At 39.4% G+C, this 15822-nt stretch overlaps 1 protein-coding gene across 1 annotated transcript; it reads left to right on the top strand.

Moving 5' to 3' along the window:
* Window positions 1–10752: 10752 nt before the first annotated feature.
* LOC138877809 (GDSL esterase/lipase At5g55050-like) lies at window positions 10753–11304 on the top strand. The gene has a single exon (XM_070157449.1). The coding sequence runs from the start codon at window positions 10753–10755 to the stop codon at window positions 11302–11304; it is 552 nt and encodes a 183-aa protein (XP_070013550.1).
* The last annotated feature ends 4518 nt before the right edge of the window (window positions 11305–15822 follow it).

Below are 15822 nucleotides of genomic sequence, written 5' to 3'. Positions count from 1 at the left end.
CTACATCTCTAGGACAACCTGCTGCTGGCTGGCCTCCACTTCTAGCGGCCTGAGCCCCACCTCTAATACCTCTACCTCTACCTTTAGCACCTCTACCCCTACCTCTATCTGGCTAGGCAGGCTGTGGAACACTCGGTGCCTAAACTATGGCACGAGAACCTTGATGCTGAGAGCTACTCGGTGCTTGAGGGCAAAACCTAGCAATGTGACCCATATCACCACAAGTGTAACAAGCCCTCGGTTGTTGAGACTGCTGACCTTGACAACCTGAATGACCACCCCAAAAACTCTGAAGCAGTGGTGCACTGATAGGAGCTAATGGTGCACTGTAAGACTGCTGATCAAAATACTGCATATGGGAACCACGACCACCTAAAGCACCATGAGAAACCTGAAGTACTGACTGAAAAGGCCTAGAAAGATGGCCTCTACCATATGAATCTCTACCTCCAGATGAGTTACCACTGAATCAGCCTGAATGGCGAGGCCTCTTGTCAGACCCCCGACCACCTCCCTGCGATAGAACCATCTCAACTCTCCTGGCCACATTGGCCGCCTCCTGGAAATAAATCTCACTCCCTGTCTCCTTGGCCATCTGAATCCGAATAGGCTGGATAAGTCCCTCAATTAACCTCCTCACCCTCTCTCTCTTGGTGGGAAGTATGATAAGAGCATGACGAGCCAAGTCGATGAATCTGGTCTCATACTGAGTAACGGTCATAGAACCCTGCTGGAGATGCTCAAAATGCCTCTGATAGAGCTCTCTCTAAGTAATGGGGAGAAACTTCTCCAGAAATAGCTGAGTAAACTGCTCCCAAGTCAAAGATAGTGATCCGGCTGGTCTAGCCAAGCAATAATCTCTCCACCAAGTCTTGGCAGATCCAGACAAGTGAAAAGTAGCAAAATCGACGCCATTGGTCTCCACTATCCCCATGTTCCTAAGAACCTCATGACAGTTGTCTAGATAATCCTGGGTATCCTCAGAAGATGCACCGCTGAAAGTAGTAGTGAAGACCTTGGTGAACCTGTCCAATCTCCACAAAGCATCGGCATACATAGCTGCTCCATCACCGGTCTGAGCTACCACACCCGGCTGAACTGCTCCAACTGGCTGAACTGCTAGAGTCTGGAACTGAGGAGCTACCTGCTCCGGAGTGTGAGTAGCAGGAGTCTGGGATCTTCCTCCAACCTAAGAGACAGCTGGTGCTACAGGAAGCAAGCCTACCCGAGTGACACTCTCCATTAGGCCTACTAGATAGACCAGAGCATCCTGGAGTACTGGGGTAGCAATAAACCCCTCTGGGACTTGAGCTGGGCCCACCGGAACTGCCGGGGCCGAAACCTCATCATCAAAGTCAATGTGAGGCTCCACCGCTGGTGCTGCTACTCTAGGCTGAGCTCTGCCCCTACCTCAGCCTCTAGCACGGCCTTGGCCTCGCCCTTGCCCTCTGCCCCTCGTGGGAGGTGCTACTAGGGGCTCGGGCTGCTGGTTAGTGGATGAGAAAGCGCGTGTTCGCTCCATCTGTGAAATAACAAAGTAGAAATCCAATTAGAATTGAGAAACCAAACCGCACGACAGGAAAGAATAAATGTGAAGTTTTTCCTAACTCTGTAGCCTCTAGGGGATAAATACAGACGTCTCTGTACCGATCCCTCAGACTCTACTAAGCTTATATGTGAACTGTGAGACTCATGTAACCTAGAGCTCTGATACCAACTTATCACGACCCGGATTTCCCACCCTCGGGAGTCGTGATAGCGTCTACCAATGTGAGCTAGGCAAGCCGACTGTTTTAAAAAATTACCTTTTTATCAATTTATATTCTTTAACAATTATAAAGCAATAACATGTAGACAACGAAATTTACAATATGCGGAAGAAATGCAGTAAACTATCTGAAATATGTATCTAATACAACTATATGAGCCTCGACCACCCAGAACTGGTGTCACAGTTTCACAGACGATTTAAGAATGCTACATACAAAGTTTGAAAGATAAAAGATACACTGTTTCTGTACTGAGTAAATGAAACAGGAGTAAAGGGATAGAGTGAGACGCCAGGGCCTGCGGATGCCTGAAGGACTACCTTGGATCTCCGTGTGGACTGAAGGCAGCCACCCAATCTATGGTCCAAAAGCTACTGCTCCAGGATCTACACACAGTGTAGAGTGTAGTATCAGCACAACCGACCCCATGTGCTGGTAAGTGCCTAGCCTAACCTCGGCGAAGTAGTGACGAGGCTAGGACCATATTACCAAATAAACCCGTGCAATTCAACTATATACAACAGAAAAGAAGAACAGTAATATACAGTCAAGTGTGGGAGGGGTAACATGCTGCGGGGGAGCTATATATTTAGAATAGAAAGACAACAGGTAATTGAAAGAAACAACATATCTCAGACGTCAACAAAGAACCAAAAATCAATAAGTGCACGACATCACCCTTCATGCTTTTACTCTCATCCTCACCAAAGAAATCAAGTAATGAAAATGTGCACAACATCACCCTTCGTGCTTTTACACTCTTCCTCACCCAAACAACAATCACAAACAATATGGTAAGGGAATAAATGAAATTATAATAAGAATCCCGGCAAGGGAACAATAGTTCAACAATCAAGTCCCGGCAAGGGAAACAACATCATAAGAAGCATCAACATCCCGGCTAGGGAGATAACATTAAAAGCAACAAATTCCCGACAAGGGAGATAATATAATGATTCTATTCCCTTTTTCACTTTCATTTCTCACCTCACTTCACAACTTGAGCCAATGCTCTAAAAGGTTCAATTACCACTTATACTCTCACATTTCATTATACAACTTGAGCCAATGCTCCTCAATGTTCAAATGTCACAATTACTTTCACAAACTTTGCCCAACAATAGAAATCATCACCAAAGCATGAATAATACAATGAAGTCATAGTAATCACAATATAAGACTCACGGGCATGCTTTACACTAATGTATATATACTTGTCACCATGCCTATACGTCATACTCAACAAATGCCACATAGCAAGTAGGACTCGACTCCTAATCCATCAAGCTAAGGTTAGACCAAACACTTACCTCGATGCCACGAACACAATTCAAGTCTCAACTATCGCTTTACCTCTTGATTCCACTACCAATTCGGTCGTATCTAGCCACAAGTTATTTAATTACGTCAATAAATGCTAAATGCATCAATTCTAATGCATGAAAATGAGTTTTCCAAAGTTTTACCTAAAAATTCAAAAATCTCCCCCGATCCACATGGTCAAAATCCGAGGTTCAAACCAAAACCCGAGTATCCATTCCCCCACGAACTCAAATATATAATCTGTTTTGAAATCGAACCTCAAATCGAGGTCCAAATCCCTAATTTTTGAAAAACCTAGGTTCTACCCAAAACACCCAATTTCCCCTAAGAAAATCATTGATTTTGAGTTGAAATAATGTGAAAAGATGTTAAGGATTGAAGAAAACTAGTTAGAAATCACTTACAATTGATTTGGAGAAGAAGTTGCCTTTGAAAAATCGCCCTAGGGAGTTTGTGTTTTGAGAAGATATGAAAAATGGTTGAAAATACGTCTAAGTGCGAATTTACAGGTCTCTGATTTTGTAATTGCAACCAGGGTTCGCAATTGCGAACCCTTCAGAAAATTGGGACTTTCGCATTTGCGACCCACTCAGCTTTCCGGTCATCATCGCATTTGTGAGAAAACAGTCGCATTTGCGACTCAGGTTGCCAGGTCCATTCCTCGCATTTGCGAAGGTTTGTCGCATTTGTTAGCTCGCATTTGCGAGCCAGGCTTCGCATTTGCGAGGCCTGCAGACCTGATCATACCAGCTGAAAACCTACAATATTTCAAGTCTAAAATCCACCCCGTGGCCTATCCAAAACTCAACCGAGCCCTCGGGGCTCCAAACCAAACATGCACACCAACCTAAAAACATCATACGGACTCGGTTGTGCATTCAAATCACTAAAATAACATCAACAACTATAAATTTAGCATCAAAATCATGAAATTTCTTAAGAACTTTAAATTTTCCAATTTCCTCAAATAAGGTCCGATTTATATCATCTCAAGTCCGTTTCTTACCAAATTTCACAGGTTTGACTCAAAATATATATAAGACCTGTACCAGGCTCCGGAACCAAAATACGGGCCTGATACCATCAAAATTTAAATACATTTCACTTTCAAAAACTCATAAATATTCCAGAAAATAATTTTCTTCAAAAATTCATTTCTCGGGCTTGGGACCTCGAAATTCGATTCTGGGCATTCGTCCCAGTCCCATATTTTCCTACGGACCCTCCGGGACCTTCGAATCACGGGTCCGGGTCCGTTTACCCAAAATGTAGATCGAAGTCAACCTAAATTCATTTTAAAGTCAAAATTCATCATTTTCCCCCAGATTTTCACATAATGGCTTTCCGGCTACGCGCCCGTAGTGCGCACATAAATCAAGGTGATATCGAAAGAGGTTTTTAAGTCTCAAAACGCAAAATTTACTTTTAAAAGGTCATCACATCCGGTCCGTCCTGATGCTACCGATTCTTCCAGTTCCGGTTCTGAGTTATCGGGAACTGAAGAAGAAGTAGAAAGTGATGATGCCGAAGGCCAAAATGATGAGTCGACGGTGGATCCATCCGCTTCTGCTGGGGGTGCAGATGGTTCTCTTTCTCCGGGTTCCGGAGATGCAGTAGCTTAATTTTTGTTTTCTTTTCTTTTCATACTTTATTATTTGTGCTACTTTTGCTGAGAATAGAAGCACTTTTTTGTTTAAGTATTGTGCAAATTTTTTCTCTTTGCATACTTTCTACTTGAGTATTTGCGCAAGTCTCTGCGTACTTTTCATTTAAGTATTTGTGCAAGTTTTATTCTTTGCGTCGAATTGTGCAAGGCTTTGGGTGAATTTTTCCCCGAGAGCGTTTGGATTTCGGGCACAAGTTCCTCCGAAATCAACCCTTTGATATGAGGGTCTTATAAGAGAGGACCCTCTTATGCTTATGGTGCTCTTGAAGATGACGTCTCCTGTTCATTACAACACTAACATTTGAAGTACTTGTTTAACTTTCAAATGATAAAATTAATTCGTCGTTCAGATAAGAAACAAGATAGAAATTAAAGGACTTTACTTTATTCCTTTCACTTTCAAAAGTATATAAGCATTCATTATGCTAAAAAGAAACTGCCATTACTTGTGGCTAACTTGTACAACTTGTTTCTACGGGGCTGGCCGTGTAGTCCCCGGTCCCGATGATACAACTTTATTTCCGGGTTTCATATTTAGGTCGATGTGGCAGTCATTGTTGTCATATCCTCATATTATTCCCCCAGTGTTCAAATGCGAATTTGAACACTGGAAGTTTTAAACCTTCGAGAATTCCACTAATGAATTGTTAGATAATCTTTAGTTTGATAGTAAACTTTACTTCCCCTTAGGAATTTATAATATCGAGCCAAAGATTATCTAACAATCCACTAGTGTCTTGCACTTGTGAATGGTCGGGTAATCTCAGTTCGACAACAAACTTTACTTCCCAGTAGGAATTTTGCTATCAAGCAAAAGACTATTTAACCACTCCGTAGTGGTTCTTTGCTTATATGCCTTGTCATTTAAAGGTCTTATTGCTGCTTCCAAAGCTTCCTCCATAGTATGCTTTCCGTTGCTTCCTCGTTAAAAACCTTGCCAGAGAAACCCAATTGGGACAAAAAATGGACGAAGGAAAAAAGAGTGCAACACAAACATTCAGTACATGTGATGTTTATCAGCAATAGTGTATCTTGAGGTGTGTCACGTTCCAGTTGCTTGGAAACTTTTCTCCATTTTAATTTTCTAACTCGTATGACCCTTTCCCGATGACAACTGAAATCCGGTAGGGGCCTTCCTATGTTGGACCTAGCTTCCCGGTTGTTGCTTTAAATCACACACGCAAGTATACACGGTCAATTAAGTAATAAAGAGTGAGTAGAGTATCGTTCCCACGAGGACTTGTGATCAATTATCAACTCAATCAAGCAATTTATAATTTATCGAGTCAAGAACAAGTTCAAGGTGATTTTTGATTAATGATTCTACTAACTAAAGCTGCAAGTAAAAGAAGAAGCAATTAACTAGCACACTTAGCACGAAGAATTTAATTCAATGGGAAACAATATTCTAGGGTTATGGCTGGCTAACAATCCTGTTGAATTCTTCAATTGACTCGACTTATTATTTTATCTGGGTTATTAACCTACAAGGATAATAATACTCATACAAATTTGACAATTTCTACTCGCCTATTCAATTTTTTATAAACCCTATATTTCTATAAGATTAGAGATAAAAAGAATGCATTAATAATTTCTTGCACAGTTGGTTAAGCACGACGAATAGGTATATTTTTATCCGTATTCGCAATTCAATTACCCAATGATTAGGTTCACGATCGCGCTCTATTCAATCCTATTTCAATCAAGAATTACCTCTTTCAAGTTCAACTCAAGATTCATATATAATATTTCATTGTTATCTAGGCAGTAAAATGATTAGACTCAGTATATGAATAAACAACCCAATATGATAAATTAACTCGTCGAATCAATATTCTAATATTAACATTCATGTAAAATCATTACCCCAGAACGAATGAGTTTAGCCATGCATAGTCATGGTAGCAATCTCAAATAATTCCCAAGAATACATAAAACCCAATAAAAGAAGGGAAAATAAGAACTCAAGATGAATTCCACGGTCTCCTGGCTTTGTGATGGATTTTCTCTGCTTCCAAGTGTGTTAGGTGACCTAAGAGAGACATTTTTGGCTTATATATTGCGTACACATGTCGTGGGCCAAAGTTCTCCTTTTCCTAATCCGACTCAGCTTCAGGGATTGATGATGTGTTGGATGCTTCGCGTCTGCCTCAACTTCAACTTCTCAGCACCACATGCTGGGGTGGATGCTTCTGTTATATCCCATACTTTAATGTTAGTAATTGAAGAAAACCGAGATTTAAATTAAGAATAGATAATAATAGCACTTTTTATGGAATAACAAATAGTACATTTGGTTTTCTAATATTTCTTTGTTAAGAAATTTTTAGAATTAAACTAATGGCTATGGAATGTTCTTCAAATGTAAATTTTAGTTAATTAGAGCCAAATAAAAATGATGATATTAGTAATAATAAGAATAATAATCAAGACTATAAACGATCAGGCCTTTTATCACTCGCTCTAGCTTACATTTGATTGCCACTTCTAAGTAGTTAAAACAATGCATCTGTGACGAGAAAACTCTAGGATATCTAGGAATTACAGGCTCCAAAATTTAAGTAGATAAACAAAGAAATTCACAGGACAATGAAGAGCCCATAAGTTTAACAATATTGACACCGTTATATACATTTGATATGGTATTTTGAGTGGAATATTATTGTAAAATAGTTTGAAAAACATGATTTTATATAGTTATTAATATTACTACTTTCGAATATGCTTTAAATTATACACATAATATAAAAAAGTTTATGACATTTTCTTTATTATAAAGATAGAAATTATTTTGTCACAAGAAAAGAATGTTATCTTTTAACCATTTTAAGAATTAAGCGTACGAAATATTTTACTCTTTAAATGAGATTAAGAAAATTATAAATTGAGAATATATATATATGTATATATATATATATATATATATATATATTTACAGGGATGTTTTAATGAAATAATAATGTATGTATTTATTTTATATGGTATCACATGACCGTGATAGTAAGTTATATAAAATATATTAAAAACTGAGTAATATTTTAAGTAATTCGAGATAATTCTTAATTATGTGGGTAATTGGTTAATTACCGGGTAACGGGACATTGTGATGACCCGTCCAGTCGTCTCATGAGTTACCACTCTATTCCCCCAATTTTTGCTTCTTATTGCTTTGCCTATCGGTTATATATGTGATCGGGTTGGTTGGCTCTTCGGAAAGGATTTGGTAAGATTTGATACACTTCGTCTTTTTTGAGAAAGCTTAAGTTGGAAAAGTCAACCGGATGTTGACTTATGTGTTAGAGGGCTCAGATGTGAGTTCTGATGGGTTGGATAGCTTCGGGAGGTGATTTGGGACTTAGGAGCATGATCGGAATGAGTTTTGGAGGTTCAGAGTAGATTTAGGCTTGAATTGGCGAAGTTGATATTTTGGCAATTTCCGGTTGATAGGTGAGATTTTGATATAGGGTCAGAATAGAATTTCGAGAGTTGTAGTGTTTCCGTGGTGTCATTTGGGAGGTGTGTGCAAATTTCAGGTCATTCGGACGTGGTTTGGTTGGATTTTGATCAAAAACGTAATTTTGAAGATTGGAAACCGATGTATTTTGGTTGATTCAGTGTTGTTTGAGGTGTTTTGAAAATTGGTATAAGTTTGAATAAGGTTTTGGGTTATGTTTGAGTTTTTGGTTGAGGTCCCGGGGGCCTCGGGGTAATTTCAGACGGTTGACGGAGAGTTTGAGATTTTGTTGAAGGTGTAGATTTTTCTGCTTCTGGTATTTCCGCACCTGCGGATTGGGGACCGCAAGTGCGAGAAAGGGAGCCACATAAGCGAGAAGGAGCTAGGGAGGCAGAAACCACAGAAGCGGTTAGGAGGACCGTACCTGCGATGGCGCAGGTGCAGATATTGTATCGCAGATGCGGAAAATGGAAACTTAAGTGAGGACCGCAGATGCGGTGGTCTTGACCGCAGAAGCGAGAAATTGGCCGCAGATACGAAAATGCCTATGCCAGAATGTATATATTTCTTCCTTCATGATTTTCAGAGGGTTTCATCATTTTAAAAGCGAATTTCTGGAGTTTTGGGCGATTTTGAGGAGAGAATTCAAGGGAACTTCATTGAGGTAAGGATTTTGGACCTAAAAACTCGTTTCTATGGTATTATTTCACGGCTTAGACTTGTAATTAATGGAAAGGATCAAAGTTTGGGGAAACTAGGGCTCGGAAACTTAGACCTTTGATTGAGGATTTGAAGGACCATTTGAGGTCGGATTTCAGAACTTTTGATATGTATGAACTCACGGGGAGATATCGAATCTATTGATATAAAAATTATCGAATTCCGAGATGTGGGCCCGGGGGTCGGGTTTTGAAAATTTTGGGATTTGTGTTGTTTATTGATTATTTTCGCTTGGGCTTCGTTCTCTTAGCATATTTTGACGCCATGATTCTGATTTTGGATAGATTAAACGCGAGTGGAGGCCGATTCGAGGGGCAAAGGCGTCACAGGCTAGAGATTTGACCGGATTGAGGTGAGTAATGATTATAAATGATGTCCTGAGGGTATGAAACCCCAAATTGCACATTGTTGTACTATATTGACGCACACGCTAGATGACGAGCGTGGGGTCGTGCACTGTTGGGGATTGTGACTTAGTCCGTTCTGAATGACTATTTTACCGCGTATTTGACTGAAAACTATTTGCTATCATCATGTTTTGGGCTGAATGCCATATCTGGGCTTTGTGCCAACTATTTGAACCCTTAGAAGATTTTTATTGATATTTCCTCACTGTTTTAACCTTATACTTGAACTCTGTCATGCTATATTCCACTGTTTTCATAACTCAAGCATGTTTACTATGTTTTAACACTTAAATAATTTTTTAAATGATATTTTGGGCTGAGAATCTTGTTTTAATATTGCCCGAGTGGCTTGTGAGGATTTTTGACTGAGTAAGGCTGAGGGCCTATGTTGTGAGGAAACATTGACTATGATTATGAGGCCGAGGGCCTGAGATTTATACGCCACAAGATGACTTGTTGATATGAGGCCGAGAGCCTAGTGATGATGCCACGAGATGACTTGATATTGAGCTTGGGCCGTAAGGGGCCCCTCCAGGAGTCTGTACACCCCCAGCGAGCGCGGGTACCCATTGTGATGTGAGATATAACCCGAGGGGCTGATATTGTTGACATTGTGCCCGAGGGATAATCCTTTATGTGCTTATCTGTTTTATTTGTCTGTCATTTACCTGTTTAATTGTTGAATAGACATTTCTTGAAGTTTAAACTGAACTTATATGATTTTACATATCTTTGCTGAATTATTGTTCTTACCTGTTTTACTGCTTCATTATAGCCTATAATATGCCTTACGTGATTTTATGCTTTCAGTCTTTATTTATGATTATTACTCACTGAGTTGGAGTACTCACTTTACTCCCTACACCTTGTGTGCAGACTCAGGCGCATCTGGTCCCGCTACCGAGTGTTGATTTTTCCAGCTCAGATGGATTCGAAGATTCTCTAGGTAGCTGCCGCCGTTCGCAGCCTAGAGCTTCTACCCTATCTGATTTCTCCTTGTTTTAGTTTTGTATTGAACTCTGTAGACTTTCTTGTCTTATTACGAATTTTTAGATGCTCATGACTAGTGACACCCCGGTATTGGGCTGTGTTGGGTTGTTCTTCCGCATATTGTACGGTTGACTACTTAAATGTTTGGTTATTTATCATGTTTTAGACTTAATTCTCATTGTTAACTGCTTAAAACTGAAATGGGTAAGTGTCGACTGACCTTTTCTTCATGAGAGGCGCCATCACGATCGAGTCCGGGTTTAGGATCGTGACAGACATTAACTAATTAACTAATAAGTTGAATAAAGATTTAAAAATTTCCCCACCAATAATGTGGCAGCCCATAAAGTGGTCAAAAGGTCACTAAGTGACTCATATAGTACATGGAAAGGTGTCACTTTGTCAGCGAATAAAACAAGAATGGCTGCCTTCTCTTCCGACAAGACTAAACTGCTATGTTCATGTGGTTTAATTGCACTTGTCTTGCTTTTGCAATTGAATATGTCAAGATCACAAAAGGTCACGGCCATGTATGTGTTTGGTGACTCTCAAGTAGATGTAGGGAACAACGATTATTTTCAGACCATATTTAGGGCTAATTTTCCTTTCAATGGCATTGATTATCCTGGTGGCAAACCAACAGGAAGATTCAGTAATGTGAAAAATGCTGCTGATTTTCTTGCTGAAAACGTTGGTTTACCAACACCTACACCGTATTTTTCGAACAAGGATAGCCTCTTTATGGAAGGTGTAAGCTTTACCTCGGGAGGAGCTGGAATTTTAAACAGCACCAATGGAACTCCTTTTGATATTTGCAAGTGGACGGAAAGTTCAAAAAGAGAAAAAAAAAGAAAGATAAAATTTAAGAGAAACAGTCACGTTACTGTTCAAGTCCTATGGAGAAGAAGGCTCATTTTATGTCTAATGGCTAGGGGTGAGGGATTGTCAACAGAATCGACTCAGATATGTTAAGTCCCTCACTTCTTTCTTTTGGCATGGTCTAAATTATACGGAAGAAAAGAGCAAACACACAGTTTTCATAAATTACTCTATTCATAAAAATAGTAGAGGTGTCTATATTCTTGATTCCCCCTTAAAAATATTATTATCTTCTGTTCGTGGGTCTCAGAATAATACACAGTTGAAAAAGTTTATCCGGAAGGAATATTGAGATTATTATGTATTTTTCATGCATTTCACTCATTTATACATGTGCATTGACCCATGACCAGATGACGTTATATACGCGTATATATGTAAATATATGTATATGGGATATGAGAAAAGGTTACGGCGTTATATACGCGCCACCACCTGATCAGCTGGTATACATTGATGATTTTGCCCACAGTGGCACCAGATGACGTTATATACGCGTATATATGTAAATATATGTATATGGGATATGGAAAAAGGTTACGACGTTATATACACACCACCACTTGATCAGCTGGAATACGTTGATAATTTGCCCACAGTGGCCGAGATGATATGATGGGATGCCCTCACAGGCTTGATAATGTTATGAATACATGTACCTATGCACGACATGACATACATATGCATATGCATGATACTATGAATATTTCATTATTTACAAAGTTATTCTAGTTCTAAAAATGAAGTTTGTTCTTAGGCAAGTTCTTTTATTTCTTTGTTTTTCCAGTTGATGTGATTTCAGATATATGAATTTCCTTGTTGCAAGATAACAGAAAATACATGGCTAATAAAGAGAAGAAATTTACATGTGCATTATAGTATTGGTAAATTTTCTAAAGAAAATGAAAGTAGTAATTGTTGAACAGTTGTATAGGAGATATAACTTCCAAAAGTGCAAGTGTTGATTTTAAAATTTCAGTCTTTCCTTTTGTGGGATAAGGCCTTTAATAAATCACTATGATAACATTTCAGACCGAATTAATAATTTAGGTCTTACGTGTTAGCCAAAATTATTCGAAGCTTTATTCTGTTGTCAATAGTTTCATTTCTAATACTCTAGATTATTTTGCATAGGCCTGAATTTTTGTCACAATATGTCTTTAATTAATGTTGAATTATGGTTATATTTCAGTTCTACCTTACATACTCGGTACATTATTTCTACTGACGTCCTTTTGTTGGGGACACTACATTCATGCCTATAGGTATAGATAATCAGTTTGACGAGCCCTTACAGTAAACGAAATTGGTATTCAGCGAGGGATCGATAAGACTCCACCTCATTTGGAGTGCAACCGAGTTTTATGAGTCATCGTGTCAGGATATTGCTACACACTTATGGGTAGGTTGGTACCCTGTCCCATTTGATGTCAAATAATCTTAGAGGCTTTGTAGACAAAGGTTCAGTTTGTACAGTATGTTAGAGGCCTAAACGGCCCATATGTATTCATATTTTTACGAATGATAATTTATTGATACAGTGTTTCCCACTTACAGTTATACATTACAAGTTATGGCCATGTTGGCCCATGATAATTACAAGAAAATAAAAAGAGTTGCAGAGTGGTTCGCTCGGGCCAGTGCGGCACCGGGTGCCAGCCACGCCTCCTTAGGTTTGGGGCGTGAAAACTTCGCATCCACCCTCTGTTCCCTTATCTTTGCTGTGTCCAGGTGCAGATGCTAAGGTGGATGCCTTCTTCCGACTTCACTGCTAAGGGTGCGCCAAATAGCCTTTTTTCCAAGGTTGGATGCAACGCATCTGTAACGACCTGACCAATCGTTTTAAACTCTAGCGCATCGTTCAGCAGTTGGGAGCCATGAGCAGCTTCACTTCAGGTATTATGACTTGTACGCATGGTCGGAATTGAATTCTGGGGAATTCGGAGTTAATTTGGAAAGGTAATTCTCATTTCGAAAGCTTTAAGTTGAAAGAATTGACTAAGATTGGATTTCAGAGTAAACGACCTCTGAATCGGGATCTGAAGGTTCCAATAGGTTCGTATGATGATTTTTGACTTGGGCGCATGCCCGGATCGGGTTTTGGATGACCCGGGAGCGTTTTGGCGCCTATTGTGGAAGTTAGTATTTTGGAAGAAATTTCATCAGTTTGGGTTGAAGTGTATTTCAGTGTTATCAATGTCCGTTTGGGATTCCGAGTTTGGGAATAGCTCCGTATGGTGATTCTGGAGTTGGGAGCACGATCAGAAGTAAATTCGGAGGTCCGTAGGTCATTTTGAAGTCATTTGGCTAAAGATAGAAATTTGAAGGTTTTTGAGAAGTTTGACTGAGAGTTTGACTTTTTGATATCGGGGTCGGATTCCAATTCCGAAAGTTGGAGCAAGCCCATAATGTCGAATATGAGTTGTGTGCAAAATTTGAGGTCAATCGAACGTGATTTGATGGGTTTCAGCATCGAATGTAGAAGTTTGAAATTTCAAAGTTCATAAAGTTTGGATTGGAGTATAATTCATGATTTCGACGTTGTTTGATGTGATTTGAGGCCTCGAGCGAGTTCGTATCATGTTTTGGGACATGTTGGTATAATTGGTTAAGGTCCCGAGGGCCTCGGGTGTATTTCGGAAGGTTAACGGAATGAAAAGTTGCTGAAATTTTCTGCAGAAAGCTGTTTTGACAGCAACTAGTGCAATCGCGGAGCTGAATTTGGAAGCTTATATCTCAAAATCTATAAGGAATATGAAAATTTGTAAAACATAAAAGTTGTTTCTCTTGCATTCATGTTTCCAGAAAATTAAACCATTCATGATTTAGACATTTTATCAGAAAGCTATGATCGATTGAATATGGCTGGTGGAGCAGTTTCGACATAATTTTCTGATCCATGAAGCCGACTTTAGAAGCTCATATCTCGGAATATATAAAGAGTTATATGGTGTGCAACCTTCAAATGAAAGATCTTCGAGTCTAGTTTCTAAATCTTCAAACCGTTTGTCATTTGGATATTTTCACAAGGAGTTATGGGCGTTTTAACAGAAGGTGTACTTCAGGGGAAAATTGTAATAGGATGTACAACCTGCATAACGCAAGGTACAACTCAATGAAGCCTGGGCAGATTGTTTTAAACACGAGTTTTGGCCCATTTCTTCATTTGGCTTGGACGATTTTGGAGAGCTCAAGGAGGGATTTTCACCAAGCAACACTAAGTAAGTGATTTCTTCCTATTTTTGAGTTAAATATGTGATCTTACATGGATTTAGACATGGAAAATTACTATAAATTTAGAATTTTGGGGAAGACTTAGAATTTGAAATTTTGGACTTTTACCTTGAATTTGAGCATGAAAATTAGAGCAAATTGTATATTTGAGTTAGTAAAGCTATGAGTAGAATTTATCTTTGAGAAATTTCGGAATCCGGGCACGTGGGCCCGAGGGCATTTTGGTCAACTTTTCGAGCGGAGTTGGGAACTTATATAATTTGTATTGTTACAAGTATTAGAGTGAATTTTTATTGGTTTGCCCGTTGTTTGAATAGTTTTGGGGCATTGTGCATCAATTGAAGTCGTTGGAAGGGCTTGGAAGCCGGTTATGGAAATTTCGGAGCGAGGTGAGTCTCCTTTCTAACATTGTAAAAGGGAATTATCCCCATAGGTGAAATAATTGGTTATGTGCTCCTATTTGTGGGGGCTACGTACGCACGAGGTGACGAGAGTCCGTGCGTAGCTACTATTATGTGTAAGTCCGGGTAGTCTAGAAACTAAAAGCATGCTATACTTGGAATATTTGTAATCTTATTGACAGATGAATTACTTAAATCCTATCGAATTGGTGAATGAGTTTCTTAAAGGATTAAACTTCATTTTTCTTAAACCGCTAAAAGGGAATTGGCTTTTATTTGGATAAACGTTCCCGATAAATTCTTAATTGACTGTTTGAGCATGTATTTCTATGTCTACATGCGTCGCATGAATGATTCGCGAGCAGGGCTATTGTTTATTTAAATTTGACCGCGTCGCATGTATGATTCGCGAGCAGGCTAATAGATGCATCTATGGTTCGCGCACCCTCGGCAGTGCACATTTTACATTTATGTTGGATCGGGTTGTAATGATCCGACTGGTCGTTTTGCCTATTAGAACCCTGCTTTCTTAAATAAAACTTCCCACGCTTGCTTTAATTAATTTATGACTTGCGGGGATGGTTGGTTCGGGATTTGGAAGAGTTTGGAGTGAAATATGCATATTTGATTCCTTAGGATTTTATTAAAAGGCTAAGTTTGACTTTGGTCAACATCTTGAGCAAACAGACCCAGATTCATGATTTGATGGTCCCGAAGGATCCGTAGGAAAATATGGGACCTGGGCGTATGCCCAGAATCGAATTCCGAGGTCCCTAGCCCGAGTAATGAATTTTTATCCGAAATTGTTAATCTAAAATTCTAAGGATTTAAAAAAAACTAATTAATGAGTGATTCCGTGGGTATCAGGCTCGTATGTTGGTTTCGGAGCCTGGTACAGGTCCGATATATCATTTAAGACTTGCCCGCAAAATTTGGTGTCAATCCGAGTAGTGTTAAGGAGTGTCGGCTCGTTAGA

This window comes from Nicotiana sylvestris, chromosome 9 (assembly GCF_000393655.2).
Source record: "Nicotiana sylvestris chromosome 9, ASM39365v2, whole genome shotgun sequence".
Classification (NCBI taxonomy): domain Eukaryota; kingdom Viridiplantae; phylum Streptophyta; class Magnoliopsida; order Solanales; family Solanaceae; genus Nicotiana; species Nicotiana sylvestris.
The sequence above is the reverse complement of the archived record's forward strand: the minus strand, read 5'-3'. Positions and strand labels throughout refer to the sequence as shown.

Coding starts and splice junctions, on each gene's coding strand:
- LOC138877809 (XM_070157449.1), top strand. CDS start 10,753: ATGGCTGCCTTCTCTTCCGACAAGACTAAACTGCTATGTTCATGTGGT.